The sequence below is a fragment of the Sinohyriopsis cumingii genome, chromosome 11 (assembly GCF_028554795.1).
Source record: "Sinohyriopsis cumingii isolate HCF-2022 chromosome 11, ASM2855479v2, whole genome shotgun sequence".
NCBI lineage: Eukaryota > Metazoa > Mollusca > Bivalvia > Unionida > Unionidae > Sinohyriopsis > Sinohyriopsis cumingii.
This window is the reverse complement of record NC_142971.1, coordinates 30,998,127-31,019,151: the sequence shown is the minus strand read 5'-3', so window position 1 is coordinate 31,019,151 and position 21,025 is coordinate 30,998,127. Positions and strand designations below refer to the sequence as shown.

At 34.7% G+C, this 21,025-nt stretch overlaps 1 protein-coding gene and 1 long non-coding RNA gene across 6 annotated transcripts in view; one reads left to right on the top strand and one right to left on the bottom strand.

Moving 5' to 3' along the window:
• LOC149787850 (uncharacterized) overlaps positions 1–21,025 on the bottom strand; it is a 200,622-nt gene that overhangs the window by 115,522 nt on the left and 64,075 nt on the right. For all 5 annotated transcript variants that reach the window (XM_089974069.1, XM_089974071.1, XM_089974070.1 and 2 more), the window contains exon 3: positions 10,011–10,115. In XM_089974069.1, coding sequence (XP_089830195.1) covers positions 10,011–10,115 — 105 coding nt within the window. The remainder of the gene's footprint in view (positions 1–10,010; positions 10,116–21,025) is intronic.
• On the top strand, positions 15,913–19,437 carry LOC149787852 (uncharacterized). The gene is made up of 3 exons (XR_016424390.1): positions 15,913–16,191; positions 16,836–16,980; positions 19,028–19,437. It is a non-coding gene; the product is annotated as an uncharacterized LOC149787852 (long non-coding RNA).

Genomic DNA, 21,025 nt, shown 5'->3' with positions numbered 1-21,025 from the left:
AGTTATTAAAGAGTTTTGGACTGAATTAGTAGAAAAACATAAGGTTTTAGTTATTACAGAGTTTTGGACTGAATTAGTAGAAAAACATAAGGTTTTAGTTATTATAGAGTTTTGGACTGAATTAGTAGAAAAACATTAAGGTTTTAGTAATTATAGAGTTTTGGACTGAATTAGTAGATAAACATTAAGGTTTTAGTTATTATAGAGTTTTGGACTGAATTAGTAGACAAACATTAAGGTTTTAGTTATTATAGAGTTTTGGACTGAATTAGTAGAAAAACATAAGGTTTTAATTCTTATAGAGTTTATTATAGAGTTTTGGACTGAATTAGTAGAAAAACATTAAGGTTTTAGTTATTATAGAGTTTTGGACTGAATTAGTAGATAAACATTAAGGTTTTAGTTATTATAGAGTTTTGGACTGAATTAGTAGAAAAACATTAAGGTTTTAGTTATTAAAGAGTTTTGGACTGAATTAGTAGAAAAACATAAGGTTTTAGTTATTACAGAGTTTTGGACTGAATTAGTAGAAAAACATAAGGTTTTACTTATTAAAGAGTTTTGGACTGAATTAGTAGACAAACATTAAGGTTTTAGTAATTAAAGAGTTTTGGACTGAATTAGTAGATAAACATTAAGGTTTTAGTTATTATAGAGTTTTGGACTGAATTAGTAGAAAACATTAAGGTTTTAGTTATTAAAAAGTCTGTAACAGAATTAGTAAACAGAGGTTTAGGTTTTAGTTGTTACAGAGTTTTTGACTGAATAAGTAGATATAGGTTTAGGATGTAGTTGTTATAAAGGTTTTGACTGAATAAGTAGATATAGGTTTAGGATGTAGTTGTTATAAAGGTTTTGACTGAATAAGTAGATATAGGTTTAGGATGTAGTTGTTATAAAGGTTTTGACTGAATAAGTAGATATAGGTTTAGGATGTAGTTGTTATAAAGGTTTTGACTGAATAAGTAGATATAGGTTTTGGATGTAGTTGTTATAAAGGTTTTGACTGAATAAGTAGATATAGGTTTTGGATGTAGTTGTTATAAAGGTTTTGACTGAATAAGTAGATATAGGTTTAGGATGTAGTTGTTATAAAGGTTTTGACTGAATAAGTAGATATAGGTTTAGGATGTAGTTGTTATAAAGGTTTTGACTGAATAAGTAGATATAGGTTTTGGATGTAGTTGCTATAAAGGTTTTGACTGAATAAGTAGATATAGGTTTAGGATGTAGTTGTTATAAAGGTTTTGACTGAATAAGTAGATATAGGTTTAGGATGTAGTTGTTATAAAGGTTTTGACTGAATTATTATATAGAGGTTTAGGTTTTAGTTATTACTGAGTTTTTGATTGAATTAGTAGATACAGGTTTAGGTTTTAGTTCTGTAAATACAACTAGATCTGCGATTTCATCATTAATGTTACTTCTCAATCCACTATAAGCAATAATGTTTTTCTTAAGAGATTTATGAGATGTGTGTTCACTGCCTTTATTCCCACTTGTTAGTTTGGGATGTGCAGCTTGTGTTTTATTTCTTTACAAGGCAATGACCAGTGGTCATTAAAGGAACTGAGTATGAAGTTAGCCATCCTGCTTGCTTCATTAACAAGACATATTTGTCAGACACTTCACGTTTTGCACAGAAGTTAATTCTGGTGCTAAAATTGTACAAATAGACATTCCTTCCTTGCTGAAACAATCTAAACCAGGGCTTCATGTGGAGCCCTTTGATTTTTAATCATTTCCATATGACAAAAAATGGTGTGTTGTTGTTTAAAATCTTACTTACAATGGACTAAAGTGTTGTGATTATCAAACAGTTATTTATCAGCATATAATTCCAATATAAAAATAACGCCATTTTTCAGCACACCATAGGCTATACATGGCAGCCAGTATTAATGGTGATGGAAGAACCCAGGAAAACCCCAGAAAGAACCACCGACCCATGGGAAGCTACTGGCAAGCTTTCTCACATACCCACATTGGCTGAATCCGAGACTCGATCCCATTCAGACAGAGGTGAGATGGCAGTGATCCATAACAGAGAATGCTTTAGACCACTCAGCCACTTGGGGCCCCCCAATATAAAAAAGTTGCCATGACAACTGGTTTGAAAAAAAACTCACAAATGACAAGCTGCATTCAACATTAATGCCATAACTCAACTATGAGAACTAGTTCAACATAACTCACTAATGACTGTATTCAATGTTTTGTCATATCTCAACCATGAGAACTAGTTTGACACAAGTTAAAAATGACTGTATTCAATGTTTTGTCATATCTCAACCATGAGAACTAGTTTGACACAAGTTAAAAATGACTGTATTCAATGTTTTGTCATATCTCAACCATGAGAACTAGTTTGACACAAGTTAAAAATGACTATTCAATGTTTTGTCATATCTCAACCATGAGAACTAGTTTGACACAAGTCAAAAATGACTGTATTCAATGTTTTGTCATATCTCAACCATGAGAACTAGTTTGACACAAGTTAAAAATGACTGTATTCAATGTTTTGTCATATCTCAACCATGAGAATTAGTTTGACACAAGTTAAAAATGACTGTATTCAATGTTTTGTCATATCTCAACCATGAGAACTAGTTTGACACAAGTTAAAAATGACTGCATTTAATGTTTTGTCATATCTCAACCATGAGAACTAGTTTGACACAAGTTAAAAATGACTGCATTCAATGTTTTGTCATATCTCAACCATGAGAACTAGTTTGACACAAGTTAAAAATGACTGCATTCAATGTTTTGTCATAACCATGAGAACTGGTTTGACACAAGTCACAAATGACAAGCCGCATTCAACATTAATGCCATAACTCAACTATGAGAACTAGTTCAACATAACCCACAAAAGCCTGCATTCAATGTTTTCTTGTCTCAAATATGAGAATTGGTTCAACGTAACCCACAAAAGCCTGCATTCAGTTTTTTCTTGTCTCAACAATTGGTTCACCCATTTGCTGTTGAATCTTCCTGACACAAACAGACCCAAGACTTTCGTCAGTGGTACATCATCATAAAATTCCTGCATTAAATTGCTATAAACTTTTTAATGGGTAGGTTGTGCAGGTAACAGTATATATGCCATCTGCAACAAGACTTTAAGCTACTGCAAAATATGCAAGGTACATATATTATTATCTGTGATTCCATTAAATTAAAACATGCCATTATGTCTCAACAATCATAAACAGATTTTATGTTTTCTTTATGTCAATGCAATAGCAGTCAATGGAGGCTGAGTAAAAACCTGATTTTATATTTACCTAATGAAAAAATAAATCTTGAATGAGTGAAAATATTCATTGAAAAATCAGAAATTCTTTTCAAGACGGGGGACTTTTTCTGAACTTCATTTATTGACAAAATAGGTTAATAATAATAATAATAATAATAATAATAATAATGAGGCCTTTGTATAGCGCCTAATCTTTAGAAGCTCTAAGCGCTTTACAACATTAGACAACACCTATAAGATAAAAAACATATAATAATATTATTACAAAAACAAACACCATGAAATTAGAAAAACAGTAAAAAATAAAAAACATGCTGAGAATATTTCAGGTAGGAAACATTATTAGGTCTTTAAGTTTGTTCTTGCAGTCGAAATAAGTGAGTTTTGAGAGCACTCTTGAATTGGATCACTGCGTCTTTGTGTCTAAGTTCAGTGTGCAATTCATTTCACGTTGCTGGGCCCTGGTATGCAAAAGAACGTTGTCCATATGACTTTGTTTTCATAGTGGGAATAATGAGTATACGATTGTCAGAGGAGGAGTGTAAGTATCTTGCTGGTATGTACACATGGGTGAAGTCGGATAGGTACGTCGGACTGGAGTCCGTCAGTGAAACGTAGCACAGAGAACACATTTTGTGTTTCATTCTGGATCGAATGGATAGACAGTATAGGGTACAGAGCAGCGGGGAGGTGTGCTCTGTTCGTGGTACTCTAAGTATGATCCGAGCAACTGTGTTTTGAACTTTTTGAAGTTTCTGGAGTAGATATTGAGAAGAACCAGACAGAATTGAGTTACAATAGTCTTGAAAATACTAAGGAACACACAAGTGTCTTAGTGGCATCAACTGAAAGATATTTGTGAATTGAGCTGATGCGTCTCAGCTCAAGATATGCAGCCTTGAATATGTTCATGACATGCTGGTGCAATGTGAGAGTACTGTCCAGAGTAACACCTAGGTTTCATACTGATTGTGTGAATTTAATGTTGGCGTTGCTGATATTTATTGTTTGAGGTAAAGGATGTGAATGAGAAAGTCTTTGTGTTGTGATCAGAATGGCCTCAGTTTTATCATCATTCATCTGCAGCTTGTTACATGTCATCCATGATTTCACATCAGAAATGCACCTCCCTACATCTTGGATGGTAGCACCAACTTCAGTTGGGTGGCTATATTTGTATATTTGGGTGTCATCAGCGTACAATTGGTGAGACAATGGATGATGATCTATGACACTTGAGAGCGACTGAGTGTACAGAATGAAGAGAACAGGTCCAAGAACAGACTCCTGTGGAACACCACAACATAGATCAACTGGGCTGGAGTGTATTCCATTTGCAGATACAATTTGTGTCCTGTTGACCAAGTAGGACTTGAACCAAAGTAAGGCTGTATCATGAATGCCAAATACATGCTGGAGACACTGAAGTAATATATCATGGTCTATTGTGCCAAATGCTGCAGACAAATCAAGGAGGGTGACGACTGTAATCTTTCTGCTATCCAACACAGAGAGAATGTCATTAACTACTTTTAGAAGAGTAGTTTCAGTACTGTGGCAAGGGCAATATGCGTATTGTACATTGCTAAAAAGACTGTTTGAATTTAGATGAGATACAAGCTGGGATAGAACAACCTTTTCTAAGATTTTTTATATGAATGGGAGATTAGAAACTGGGTGGTAGTTCTTTAAATCATTATGGTCTAGTGTTGGTTTCTTCAGCAGACGCTTTACAATGGCAGTTTTGAAAAATGATGGGAATTCCCCGGATGAGAGAGAGGTATTAATAACATCAGTTAGTGAAGGCAATACTGGATCTAAGCACTCAAGCAGCAGTGATGTTGGAATTGGATCAAGCTCACATGACTTGGTGCACTCTTCATCACGATTGTACGTACAAAATCCATAGAGATAGGTTCAAATGCTGCAAATGGTTGCCACTCAAATTCTGTATCCCAACTGTATGGTGACGACAAGTCAATTGAAACTGTGGTGTCAAGCTTATCTCTAATGGTTTGTACTTTGTCACAGAAGAAATTTGCAAACATGTCCGGAAGGACGACTGGAGAGAATGTAGTTGGAAGTGGTGTTGATTTGTTCCTTGACATTAGCTTGTTAGTAATCTCGAAGAGCTCTTTGCAGCTGGAACTTTCCATGATCTTAGTAGTGTAGTGGGCTGATTTCGCTGCATGGACTACATTTGTGACATTCTTCTTAGCGACTTCATAGATTTGCTTATGAATAATGAGTCTGGTGGAAAGCCAGAGCCTCTCAGCTTTACGGCGGTCTCTTTTAGCAGTGCGAAGCTGGTCCCTAACACTGCTATACCATGGAGAACAATTTGAATTGATACTCAGCACTTGGTAGCTGGGGCATGTTTGTCAAGCAATGAACGCAGACAGTTATCAAGTTGTTCTGCGGTCTGTGATCAACATATCTTCTACAGCAAAAAAAAGTTTCCAATACTCTGGAACTTTGCTCTGGAATAGTATTCCAGTTGAGATTAGAAATGCCCACTCTACTTCCTTCTTCCGTACCCAATATATCAAGTGACTTCTGAGATGCAGTTAAAATAAATATCCTTTGTACGATGGCCTCAGGGTAGATTAGTTCTTGAGCTAATTGTTTTACCCTCTTAAAGTCATCATTATTATTATTATTATTATTATTATTATGAAGCATAAAAGGTAAATATTACCGCAAACAACATGACTGAAGAGGTTCAGTTTATAAAAATAAACACTTAGGACTGTCAACAAATTACAAGACCTGATTGACTGTTTAAAACTTTTACAAGGTTTTGATGACTCTAAGCTTCTTAATGTGTGCAACAATTCTATTAAGCGTTTTGCACATAAAAAGTATTGTTTAAAGGATTTTTCTGTGTTTAGCATGATAGCTTTATATCAATGGATCAGCATCAGCAATATTTAAAAGACCTTTATCTCCAGATGCTTTTAGTCAAACTTCAATAAATTCTGAAGTGTTTTATCAGCAGAAGCTTTTAAAGTTTATTATGTTTTGTTATGGTGGCCATATTTGACTTATAATCAATAACACTGTTAGGATGCTTTCATTCAAACTAAAAATATCATTTTGAGCCGTTTTTCAAAAATACATACTGGTAGTCTTTTATCAGTGGCAGCCATGTCTGATGTGAATTAAGATGATTTTACAAACTTAAATTTTTGTTAATTTTTTTTCAAATTTTTTTATAATGTTTTTTCATTTCATGGTTTTTGTTTTTGTAATCATATCATTATGTTTTTTATCTTATAGGTGTTGTCTAATGTAAAGCGCTTAGAGCTTCTAAAGATTAAGTGCTATACAAAGTCCTCATTATTATTTATACAAACAGTGAGACAATAAATATTGCATAAAAAATCCACAAAAACTGCAATCTTTAATCTAAATTTTGGCACATAACAAAATCTATTTATTTTAAAGAATAAAGTGTCAGTCAAGTTCTTATAAAACATCGTACTTTATATGCAATCCAGCCAGCATTATCTACTAAATTATAATATAACAATCTGCTGTATATACTAGCTTATAAGACAAGTCCAACTGCAAACTGCACAGACCCGGATCTACCATCATATACTGTGCCACCAGATCTGGGTCTGTCTGTACAGTTTGTTAGGAGTAATCAGTAGAACAAACAACACAAACCTTGATCTACAGTAGATCAGTATCTTTGTTGTTTGCAGTTTGACTCAACTTATAAGCAAGTATACATGGTACATAATTCACATCTGAACACAAAGATAGAAACTTTTATTTATTAGTCAAGAGAAATAAGAAAATTCAGTAAAGTGTAATGGAATTCCACAAATGCCAAAATTACAAGAATTCCACCCAACTGTTACATCTGCAAATCAATCCATACCATCGATGAGAAGTTCATAATTTGCTGAAGATTCATACAATGCAAAGACGCTTTTCCTCAACTTTAGTCAAATTTTCTTGAGCATGTTTTGAGAAGTCATTTACCTAAGGCTGAAACTAAGGCCCAGAACCTATAGTATCAGGACCAGTAGATCATGGTTAATGGCAAGTCCTGGAATTAATGTGGCACGTCTTTAAACAACTAAAATTCTGTGTGTCTACAGTTCATCTATTTTAACAAGCAACAGTGTACATGCTGTTGAAAAAGTGATAAATTTATTGGAAATCTTAAAATCTTAAAGTCTAAGCCATAACATTTTGGGATTAGAATCCATGCAATGATTTTATGACAGAAATTGTCAATTTGCTGGTCTGACAACTACAGACTGGATAAACTGCGAGGTAAAATTATCTGATTTATTATATACAGACCCCAATATTTTCAGCCCCTGCATTTACACATTTTGAACTCTTAAGTACTTGCAACCAGATCTGATGCAAAAGCCTTGGTGCCCTTTTCTCACAAATTGTTAGTCCAAAGGTTGTTCAGAATAAGGTGAAAATACTGACTGTTGATGCAGATGATACTACACTGTCTGACATTGGTAAAACTAAAACAGTACTTGAAAATAACTTACAAGATGCTCTCAAAAGACTTCAAGTATGGTGCAAGGAAAACAGTATGATCATAAATACAGAAAAAACGAAAGCCCTACTAGTTACAACACAACAAAAACGAGCAAGGCTAGATAGCGACAAACTCCAGGTTCTATTTGACAATGTGAGCCTCAATATGACCTCTCAAGATAGAATTCTTGGTGTATTCATGGATAACAATCTTACTTGGTCTATTCACATTAAACATATTTCAAAAAAGGTTAACTCTTATCTTTGGCTACTGAGGAAAATCAAAACATACATTCTTCTTCAGTATAGCGTCATCTTTTATAAAAGTTATATTCAGCCATATCTGGACTACTGTAATGTAATTTGGGGAAATACCTCTAATTCAAACATAACAACACTTTTAAGAACTCCAAAAAGGGCTTGCCATTTAATTCTAGATCAATGTATAGACAATTTTCAGGATGCAATGAATAAAATAAAGGTTTTAACAATACATGAAAGAACATTTCTTAGAAAGGCCAAATTGATGTATAAAGTATCCAGAAAAGACATTCCTGTCTATCTAAGCAATATCTTTCACCAAAGAGATGCTGATGGCACTCCAAATTTAAGGTCCATAAGAAGAAAAAATTACATTATACCAAGGCCAAAGAAGGAATTGTTTAAAAAAAGTTTTCAATATACTGGTCCACTGGTATGGAACAACATTCCCAGTGACATAAGGCAGGCTCCAAGCAATTAATCTTTTCACAATCAATGTCTTAAATGGATGAAATCTTTAGAAAATTGAACAGTTCTAGTACAAAAAATACCGCCTGCTTTTCTGTAATTTTACATCATTTTCATAGCTGAATTTTTCAATGCAGGATTATATTTTATGTTTTATATATGTTTATGTTTTCACTGATGCCTGTGAATGTGTTCCAGGCTTGATACTTTGAATTTTAAAATTACTTAATTATTTAGTGTCAACCCAGACTCTTCACATCATGTTGTATATACTGTATATATTGTACATAACAGATAGAAGGCCTCAAGATAGATTAGTTCTGTAACTAATTGAGTTACCTTCTCTAAATAAAGTCTTCATTATAATTATTATTATTATTATGGAAAACATGGATACATCATTACACTGAAGCACTGTTACCTTGTGACTGACAATGCACACCCTTAATGGGGCCAATTACCAGAATTTCACCTGACCTATCTGGCTAGACAAGACTGAGTTGAAACATTATTACAAATTATGTCCTAAATGCATACAGATAATAAGAAAGAGAACTAGTCTAAATGTTCCATATGTTGAATATGTTTCATGCTACTATTTCGATGGACATCGTACACAGGAAAAGAAAAAGCTACACAATAACACTGAGAAATGTAGGGCTGATATTATTACAGTTGTTCAAAACTTTCTCCACTTCACAGCAGAGCAGCACCAATTTGTTCAACAATGAAACACTTCTTATGCCAGGATGTTTTCTGTCAAATCTGGTTACATTTTCTGCTCAGCAGTTTTTATAAAAGAAAATTGTAAAAATGTTTCATGCTACATTTAGTATTAATGGCCACACTGGATAATCTGAAACTGCTTTTATGACATAATGCTATGTGTTAAAATTAGTCAAATTCTTTTCAGAGGTTTACAGGAGAATCATTTCACGTATATTCTCTTTCTTAGTCAATCTAAGTAATGGCAGTCATATTTGAAATCAGCAACATTATGTATTAAATAGAAAGGCCTTCATGCCAGAATATTTTTTATCAAATTTGGTCACATTCTGTTAAAAAGTGTCTGAGAATTCATCTAAAGATTCTTAATTGCTGTTACATTTGATGGTCTGCAACAGGCTTCATTTGTATAAACATGAAAGGCAATAATGCTAAAAAGATGGTCAAATTCTCTTAAGCAGTTTCTGAGAAGTCATCAAATGGTTTTTTAACTTGTTATATATGACTGTCACATCTGAATAAAACTTACAGGCTTTTATGTCAAACACTGTTAAATTTTGTTGAGCAGTTTCTGAGAAATCATTTCCAAGCTTTTCAGTTTTTAGTAATGCGGGCTATATTAGACTGTAGATCAAAATCATTTTAAAAATATTTTTAAGGCCTAACATGGCCAGAGTGAGTTAAAAAACATCCAGAATCAATGAACAACTTCGTAACAGTGTTAATTTGAAATAAATGGAAGGAATCTTTTGAAAATGAAGAAAGCAATACTTACAGTCATAGGGTGGCTTCCAGGAGAAGTTGGCAAACCATTTTCCATTCCGTTTCAAAGACTTGGCTGTCAAATCACGAGGTGCCCCTGGCCAACTGGTACTATACACTGAAACAAAGGGGAAAAAAATAATGTAAAATTTTCTCTGCATCTTTTTTCAACAGATGCCTCACCAAAAGACCACATGTTGCTGTGTTCTAGAATCATATTTATTGTTGTAAAGCAAAAGCACTCATTTGATGCTTCTTCTTTTCAAAGTCTATTCCTTACATTGGCCATGAACACACAACAAAAGGGACAGCAGGTTAAAGCATTACTTTCATCAGAAAATTTGTTCTATGACCAGATTGGCTATTAAACATTTGAAACTACCTGACAAATAGGTGAACCTAGACATATAATGGACCATCTGTAAATGAATATACTTGCTTATACGTCAAGTCAAACTGCAAATAGATCCTGATTTCTTGTTGCATAATGCACCTGTAGATAAGGGTTATGTTTTTTTTTTCCCTACTGCCTACTTTTTACAAACTGCACAGTCCCAGATCTGCTAGCTAGCGCATAATGTGCCGGCAGATCTAGGTCTGTGCAGTTTGCAGTTGGACTCATTCTAGAACCCTCTTTGGAAAATCATCCTTTGACATCTAGTGACTCCTCAGAGAACAAAATCATAGAACTATGAATAAGCAATTTTTTTTAACATTACAAAGTGACAGTTTTATGGCAGCATTTCCTAACAAAACTCCTGAATCATTTTTCTCAACTATTTGAACACTTATGATCTTATTCATCAGTCTGGCTTTTGACAGAATTACTCCTGTGAAACTGCATTTGTATCTTTGATTGATAAATGGCCGAAAGCATTAGAACAAGGAGAAATGGTAGGCATTAATTATCATTGATTTTTGTAAAGCTTTTGATCTTGTAGACCATGAAATTTTGATTGAAAAACTAAAAATCTATCAATGCAATGAAAACTCCCTAAACTGGTTTACTTCTTACATAACCAATAGAGTGCAAAAAGTATCTTTATGGTCAACTTTCTCACAGTAAAAATATTAATTGTGGAGTACCACAGGGCTTTATCCTTGGACCTCTGTTATTCATTCTATTTATGAATGACTTACCTCTTAAGATTGGAACTTTAGTTTCTTCCAGTGACTTCTATGCAGATAATACTACACTTTCTGAGATGGGTAAAATCAAAATGGTACTTGAGAATAACTTACAAAATGCTCTCAACAGACTGCAAGTAAGGTGCAAGGAAACAGTATGATCATAAATAAGGGGGGAAAAAAGCCCTACTAGTTACAATGCAACAAAAATGAACAAGGCTAGATAGCAACAAACTCCAGGTTTTATTTGACAATGGGTAAAAAACAAAGCACAAAAAATCACATTAAATATATATAATTTTTTAAAAAGAAGACCTGCCTACCCTAATTTCAAAACCAGTGCAATAGGAGAAACATGTTTTTTTGGGTGAGGGCCTGAAAGACATCGATTCCAGCAATAGCATCAAAGATGTTTGAGATAAGCTGACTGATCATGGTTCCCTATCTCTGAACTTCTTTGATAATCCTCATGACTCCCACTGAGGAATTCTGCACAGACATACATCAGGAATTGTAATCTACGTGGGCCCCTTGTGAAATTTCCATGGGGTGCCTCTATATTAGTTTACTGCAGATCAGCACTGCAGGTAGTTGTATTGCTGTTATTTTTTTATGCAGCTCTCTACCTGCAATATATTATCCACTGTATAGGATTGCTTAATTAAGTACAAAAATGGAGTATACTGCATCTCTATAATTCTCAAAGAGCAATAGGGAATTACTTGACTTATGGTAAGCACTCTTATAAATGTGACAAGGTCAGTTAAGTACATGTATTTCTGAGGAGTCTTTATATTGAATGAACTTGCATACATGATTTCCTACACTTGTGAAACTGACTGTTAACCTGGATCTGACAACAGGACCTGGAACTCAAAATGGTTACATATATCATTACTCCTCTGCATGTTTAATATCCTGACTCCTACAGGCTTGCACTACTGAGGTAAAGTTGTTGATTATTAACAATGTGGCTTACTAACAACAAGGCACTCTCCACCTTCCTAGAGCATTTGTGTGAAGAGAGTCTGCCTCCTACTTTTTAGACCGAAGATCATAAGACGAAGAAGGAGGTCCATCACCAATCTCTATACCATGTAGCCAAAGTTATGAAGGCTACAGCTGCATGCAAGAAAAGGGCCAATCACTTCCTTGTGGTGGAAGGCCTCACATCCCATAGAAATTTTGAGGGATTAAAGGATAATGGAGCATGCTTTGATCTGAACCCCCTTCCTAGCCTATCGTCTGTACACAGATTCTTAAACACCAATTGGCTGAAAATGCAGTAAATTTGGGACCTGAACCAATCCATATCCCCGTGCCAAGAGACTCTAACAACCAGTGACCGGTGCCAGGCTAATGACCAGTAACCCGTGGCCAGTCGATGAAAGGTGCCCAGTATCCGGTCAAAGACTCAGATCTTTAGGAAGACCCTTCCCCAGATCTGACAGATTTGGATCTGAGCTCTCCCCTTATTGGTTGGCTTGATCCCATCTCCATCAATGAGCCTTAGGGTCCTGGTGGCTGAAAGGGCAGTACTCACTAACCTCTACAGCGGTTTAAATGTAATTATTACTAATATAAGTGGCAAAAAAGCATAAAGAGTGTCATCTATATATTGTATTCATAATTACAGAAAAAACATTTTAAAAAATATACATTTATTTTTGCTGCTACTCTGGGTTAGCAACTGTCACAAAAGGGTGAAATTCTAGTGGGTAAATACCATGACATAAAATACCAAAAAATTATTTATCTACAACACTCACTTTCCCTAATCTACATGTTTAACTTTTGCTGAATGATCTTTTAAGTTGTCCACAAATTTTGCAATGAGCATGACCATGTACTCAGTCTGACTGCCATATTACATCACACTCATGTTCTTCTTTTCAAATTTATCCTTTTTCTGATCTGACACATTATTAAGTCCAAAAAGATCACACTCCTTCAGCATTTTTCCACTACCAAAGAATATCAACAAAATATAATGAATCTGTGAGACATGGTTTTAAGTTGGGAAAAAACCAAACATTTGTATTCTTGGAAATGTGTCATGTACAAGTGCTATAAACAGAAAATAAGGAAATTACCTATATGCTCTTATGCTCTTCTTATTCAGCAGTATTCATTTTTTGGAATTTTCTCCAATTTCAATGATGTGTGGGATTTACAACAGATGACAATAAAAATGACAAAGACAGGTTTGTATTAATTTTTAAAAACTTCCTTTAATGTACCAAATAGCATAATCCATAATTACAAATTTAAGTATAAAAAGTCTAATAGATGACACACACCTCACTTAAAGGGGGTTGTGACTCACTTTCATCTGACAATGAACTGTAGGGAAATAGAGGGGTATTGCTCCAACCTCCTGGAGAGAGGGAAGTGAATCAATCTTTGCCCTTTTGATGAAATGGTGCTGCTCCTCCCTGAGGGGTGTGCATGAGTTACTCTCTGTCCTAGTGGAAAAGAGAGGGTACTGCTCCCCCCTCTTGGCAGGGGACAACTCACTCAGCACCCATTTATAACCTGCATTAAGAGTGGGCCCACTAACTCTATGAGTCTCCTATGAGATTATGGTAATCTTTCCCTGTGACCCAATCCCGTACAGAAAAATCTCACCAGTTCACATGAGCTGCTCAAAAGCTGCACATGAGAACCTTGTTAGAAATGTATGCAAATTGGGTAGATTTTGCAGGCTCATGTGTGCAGTTTGTTAGTTCTTGTGAGCCAAGGAAAAACTAACCTGATTCTCACGTGAGCAGATTTTGCTCACGTGAGAATCTAAATTTTCACATGAGAATGTAGAACTTAGAAAACATTCTTTTCCATTACATACAACTATGTCTGAAAATAAGGCAGAGTTCTAATTTCTCACGTGAGTTATCACGTTAGAAACTTGGACTTTGATTCTGATTAAACACTTATTTCAAATTTATTCAAAGTTGGATTTTCTCATGTGAGTTATCACATGAGCAATTTGGACTTAAATATTTTGTGTAAATGTTGAATGTCAAGCATCTCCATTATTGTCAAATAGACATCATTTCTACTTTGCACTTGTTCATGTTGCTTTGTTGTATTTTTTAAATTTTAAAACATCTTCAACTTATTTTCTCACAGTGAGTTTTAATCTTATTTTGACCCAACAGGCTCCATGTATTTGAACATATTAAGGTTCATTTCACTGTTCATAAAACGAAACAATTCAGAATTAAGGTCTCGTATAACCAGACTACCCATTAAACTTTAACAGCTGTCAAAGAATAGAGTTAATAACTTGCATACTGATCGTGGTTAATGTTTAATAAAGTAATCCGTAAAAAGGTGAAATGTTTCTCTCCCCAAAATACACAGTTTACAAATATAAAAAGGAAATAAAACTTTTGCCCTAAAATGAATCCTATGTTCCATAAACATATGATGCAACTCATTTATTCACAAACTTCTAAAACCCCACTATAAAATTGTAAAACAAATACATAGCCACATATCTGGAAAAAAAAATAAACACTGATGCACAGACCTTTTGGCCTAATAAACTCTCAAGTCATTTTCCAAAAAAATTAGAGAATTACATAAACTACGTCATTTTCTTCCATGCCTAACATTCGCTCAAAAAGTCAATACAATCTTATACTTACTGAATTGCGTAATTCGACTTTGGGGTCATCCATTTAGTACGTACGCAAAAATCTGGCAAAGCTTGACCCCCCCCCCTCCCCCACGCATGCATACTTTTTTTACGCACCCCCCCCCCCTGCGTACGTACGCTTGACGCCCCCCTCCCCATATTCTATAAAACGGCCTATGTTTAATCCAAGCAGAAACCATAATGGATTAATAATATTAACGTGTTTAATAAAACATTGTCCACCGACGTTGAATGTCTGGCATCAAAGAAATACGCGGGGTATCATTAAACATTTTGTCTAGTGTCCGCCAAAATTCAAACGCCAACTGAACAGTCGAACAGGTTACGTATTAAACAAATTATTATCGAGGTTTCACCCCAACCCCGTTTCCTATGCATATGTACATTATCAGTATAAAAAAAAACATGTACTGTACATAAAATTTAATAAATCCGTAAGAAACTGCCTAATCCAGTCGTGTTTGGTTGTGTAGCTGTTTCGCACTGTTTTACACGTGTATATTCTTGGCAATGGAAAATTTTGCTTATTTGCAGCCATTTAAATGTTCTGATCGTGTCATTTCAAAGTTTATAAAAGAAATTTCCTATTGAAATAATCACAAAACAAATCACTGACGTTTCCGTTAATTTTTCTGTGACCCAGGTTATCAGAGTACAAGGTGGAAGAATCGGCTTGTTAGAACCATTAGAGTGTCCTATGGGGCATGGCTCGGCACAAGCTACTGTAAAAACATCAAAATTAACTTGGTCCATATTAATTAACTTATTAATGATATGAATTCACTTATAGCTCAGTTTTTATGAAACATCAGATAATAAAATAGCATTTATTTGATATATAAAATATAACATTAAGAAATACCCGAGTACATGTGTACAAAGGAGTGTAAAACCAGAAGGGCTCGCATCGTTGCCTACAATTTAAATGTCAGTCATACAATAGTATAAAATAATAAAAGTATTATTTTTATGCTAAATGTATGACTGACTTTTATATTGTAATCAATGATACAAGCCCCTATGCGTACAACAACGTGTTTACTAATAATTTACCCTTTATGGCGCCTCAGATAAACTCGACAGATGCTGGATGTTGACCTACTGTGTACATGTAGAATAGCACTTTTAAACCGAACAGACAGAAATTTACGCGCGGGCCATGTTCTCTTAGCAAGGGCCACGCTGTTTATGAAGAAAGTTATTTAATATTCTCCTGCAACATGTTTGTTCTTAAGACATTCTGACAGCAAGAGTGTGGACATTATTAAAATATAGAAAAAAACACCAACATCTAAAAATGTCCACGTCGGTACTGATGTTAATGTCCAGTACGAAACAGAAGACGTCGACGTGCTGTTAGGGAAGATTCAAAGATTATGAAAGACTGGTCTTTGCCGAGAAAGAGGTAAGTTACTTTTTCTCATTTCTTTTTTTACAATTTTCGCATATAGAATGATCAAAGTGGATAGCCTGAATCATCGACATTATAAGCATAAGCATAAATTCGCATGGTCGTTTAAAATTGAGTCAAGGGTTTGTTTCAGATTTTACTTAAAGATAATAATTAAACCTCCTGTTTCTAAAAATGATATCTACACCACACTATCATCGAATATTTAAGCCTTCCACAATTCAACTGTGCAACCATGTCTGGCTCTTACCCCCACCCCCAATAATAATGCGGGCGTCTCAGTGAGGAGCACTTGCATTACCGATTGAAACAATATGTACAAACATAAATGTTCTTCGTATTATTTTATTGCTGATTGGGTGGATCAAGATAAGCATACACGATTGAGAACCAAATGCAGTAGCTTGATTCATGATTTTATTCCTAAAGACATTTGCCCTGTCTGTCAAATATTTTGATTGGTAAATTTAAAATAGAGATTTAATTGGATAAGGATTACAGCTTTTCTTAATGCTTATATACACTTATAGACTAGGACTCTTTTGCCAACCAAATCGTTTTCTCATTTCAGTGCATTCTTTCTGTTCTGCATAGATTTAAAAGGATCAATTATACTAATTTTTATCTTTTTTTTACAGATTAAATTTGATGAAGGTCACAAAATTTAATGAACACAACAAAGTTAGCAATCATTTAAAAGAAGTGCAAAACATTGACAGCAACAGGAAGAAGTCAGACAAAACCCCATTGCCATGCTAGAGGAAATTCCAACTCCAGTAAAGGGTATGTATAAGACGCTTCAAATCTTTTGATGTAATACACATGATAACATATGCATTTCAGGGGGCCCCGAGTGGCCGAGTGGTCTAAAGCGCTCTTCGTTACGGATCACTGCCATCTCACCTCTGTCTGCGGCGGTTCGAGTCAAAGATTCAGCCAATGTGGGCATGTGAGAAAGCTTGCCAGTAGCTTCTCGTGGGTCGGTGGTTCTTTCCGGGGTTTTCCGGGTTCTTCCTCCACCATTAATACTGGCCGCCATGTATAGCCTATCGTGCTGAAAAATGGCGTTAAACCCCACAACAACAACAACAACAATGCATTTCAGACTCTAAAATTTGACCCCCAATACATTTTTTTTTTAAATATAAAAATTGGAAACCAGATTTTGAATTTCTTTATATATTGCAAATGTACATATTTTGGAAAAATGTTTCCTAAAAGTTTTGGAGAAATCTTCCAGAGGACTGTTCCAGAAGTAGAGATGTCAGTTTTTTGGAAATTTCTAATGTGTACCCATCATTCCTAATGATTGGTTACCAGAGTATACAATCAAAAGGAAATTGTATTAAATGTGAAGCTGAACTGCTTTGTTGTAGGTTCACATGTTCCAATCCAAAAAAGAGCTGTAAGCATAATTATTACTGATATAAGTGGCAAAAATCATAATCTGAGCACAACAAGTATAAATTACATGCCATTATTACAGAAAACTGTATGAAAAATGTATATGCAGTTATAATTTTTGTCACAAATCAGCTGAACTTGTGTGGATTAGTAGTATGGATGAGAATAGACACAAAAGAAATTGATAAATTATTTGTGCATAACAGTCATTTCGACTAGTGTACATGTCTACAGTAACTTTCGCGAATCGTCATAAAGTCCATAAATGCTGATTGTTGTATTATCCTCAACCTGCCATGGTTCATCCCATAACGACGGTCCTGTGCAACATGTTTTTAAGTTTAACAAAATCTCTTTTCTCTAACATTTTTCAGTTACATAACATCCATCAGTTGCATTGATACATCCCGGGTTATTTTTGTTGTTGTTTTTTCTTCTTTTTTTAAAAATGATATCTGGTGCCATTTATTTTCTATTTAAGCTGGACTGCTATGTGTGTAGTATCGTAATAGAATGAATCTAGGGCAAATGGTTTCACATTCAAGAACCTGTCTGTTTTCTTGGAACAGTTTGATGTAAAATTCATGCAGAAGTTACAAATGCATTAATTTTTATTTGTTTTTTTCAAAACTGTTATTAAGTAGCAAACTTTTTTTATCTTTATATTTCAGTCTATATAGCTGTCCATTTCATTCATTTTTTGTCCTAACATGGTGGTATAAGAAGTGCATGTTACAGTAGCTAAGTTAAACCAGACCTTCATATTGTGCTTAATTTTATTTGACCCAGATAATGTCACCAGGATCTGAAAACAAGAGTGTTTTAAGTCATGAGAAAATTGGCACATGAACCATGGACAGGCATGAAGTTAGGATGGTCAGGCTTGAAATGTCAGCGTTGATTCTTAAATAGGTCACTTGAGAAAGGATTGTATTGTTATACAGACCACGTATGACAAGTAAATTGTAAGCAACCATATGAGCCCCTGTGAACACTTTTTTTTTAACGGGTACCCAATTGTTCGTTTTATTACCCAGGTTATTATCTATGGGAGAATACCCGGGTACACATTGACATCTTTATCCAGAAGTAGTCAAATTTGGAATATGCAACATGACTTGCAGGTATCTCATCAACAGTGCAGTTTATATGTTTGCTACTGAACTATGGTAATTCTGTTGGTAGAGCTATTTGACTCATAGTCCAAAGGATGAATTTTCAGACTGGGTTGGCTGCATAAGTATGTCCTTGGGAAAACAGTTGGCTCCTGTTTTCACATTGTGATAAAGTGCCATCTAATCCAAACTAGAATTATGTATTTTGCCTTTACCTTGTAAAACGAATCTTTAAAAATCAACCTTACATGTCTCAAATGCTGTGATCAGAAGAAAAATAACTTCTACCAACTTTTTCATTTCCATTTCAGATTTCATTTTTCAACAGTTCAAAACTGAGCCTGCTAACTTAAATTCAGTGGTCAACAGGAAGTGCATTGATTCAAAGAGAACAATCTCCAAGTGAAAATATTGTTGCAGACTGGCAAATAATGAAATTCAGAAGCAGGAATGTCAATTACACGTTTTGTTTGCTTCAAATTTTCTGGAACAGTGAAGAATGGTCTTCATGTGAAGCAAATTTCCAGCAGTATCTTTCATTATAACCTTAAAGTGTTTAGAATAAATGTGATGTATTAATATAACAGGTACATACATACATACATACATACTCTAGTTGTCTTACCTTATTCAAAGATCACTAATCGAACTCAAATTATATGCTTATGATTACTAGATTTGAATATTGATCTTACTCTGTTTAATTCTTGTATTCAATAAAAACTAAATATTATAGTTGTTTTTTGTTGTTTTTGCTCATGTGAGCAAGATGCTGCTCACGTGAGCAAAATCTTGCTCACGTGAGCAAAATCTTGCTCACATGAGCGAGGTGTGGCTCATGTGAGCAAGGTGTGGCTCACGTGAGCAATATATTTCTTTTGTTTAATTCCTGCACATGTGATTTTTTTATTAGAATCTATTTGCTCACGTGAGTTCTACCTAATTTGCATGTTAAATTGCACATGAGACTAACTTGAGTTAGATCTCACGTGAGAATCTCATGTGCAGAAGGGTAGGCAGTTTTGGTGTGGGATGGACCCAGGGAAGGAAAACTCTGAATCAATTCTAATGAAGTCATTAGGAATGGCCTCTCGTCCTTCCTTATGTATGACTAAGTTCGGTCTCAAACCTCACTGACCTGAGACAAGCAGGTGGGGTGGTATCACCCACCCACATCTTTTTTTAGCCATTGCTTAAAAAGAATACTGTAATGGAGATTTATTTAAACATAGTAAGTAATGTACAAATGTAGATGTACTTGCATGGACAAAGACTACACTAATGTATAACCGCAAGTCACCTTTCCTAGATGTTGTCTCCGAATCAAAACAATTCCTGATGTTCAAAGCTGAAAATGAATGGCAGTCAATTACTAAACACACAACATAAGAGGAAATCTGGTGTTCGATAACTAAGCACACAAAATGAAAGGAAATCTGGTGTGCAACCTGCCTATCCAAGAAAAAAATAGCACAGGTTATTAAAAGAATGTGTGCAACATGAAGATTCATTACTGTAATAAAACACTGAACAGAATCAATACAAGTACACAGACCAAATTTACTTAAGATAAGGCAATGAAACCACCAAATAATACTGAGGATAATTAATGAAAATGATGTCAACCAGCCTTCAATATTCAAGAATTGGTGAGGACTACTTTTGCACAAAAAAAACAATTTGTAAATAAAAAGTATGATGAAAAGGAATACTAATTCACATAAAAGGAAATGTGAAATATGAAGATTTTAACTGCTTCTGTAATAAAACAATAAAGAGAATCAATATGAGCCTGCAGACCAAATTCTGCAAAGACAGGCATATTTACTAAATAACTGAGCTAGAAATCAACCATCAACAATTAACAATGGGTTAATAACCTAAACTCATTCATCCAAAAATAACGAGATCAAGAACTATAAAGCTCGGGAGAAAGAGAGAGCGCAATTCAAGCAGAAAAAACACTTGATCAAGGGTAATTCCATCACATTAAAACTTATGCACATCAAGAGAAAACTCAAAATCACTGCATAAAAATGAAGCAAACACAATTTCAATATGACACAGAACTTAAGCAGCCTGTAATGGCAGCAACAGCACAAAAAAAAATGAATGACAGTGTGCATGGGCAAGATGTCTGCTTGTTGGACCAGGGGTGATCTCATGTTCCAGAATTTTCTGGTTCACCCTAACAGGAGGACAAATTCTCATCATACAGTTGGTGTAATTTTCTGCCCACAAACATACCAGCTGTGCAATAGCAACTAAGATCTTGTATTACTGATATTAAAATTCCAACCAATTATGCA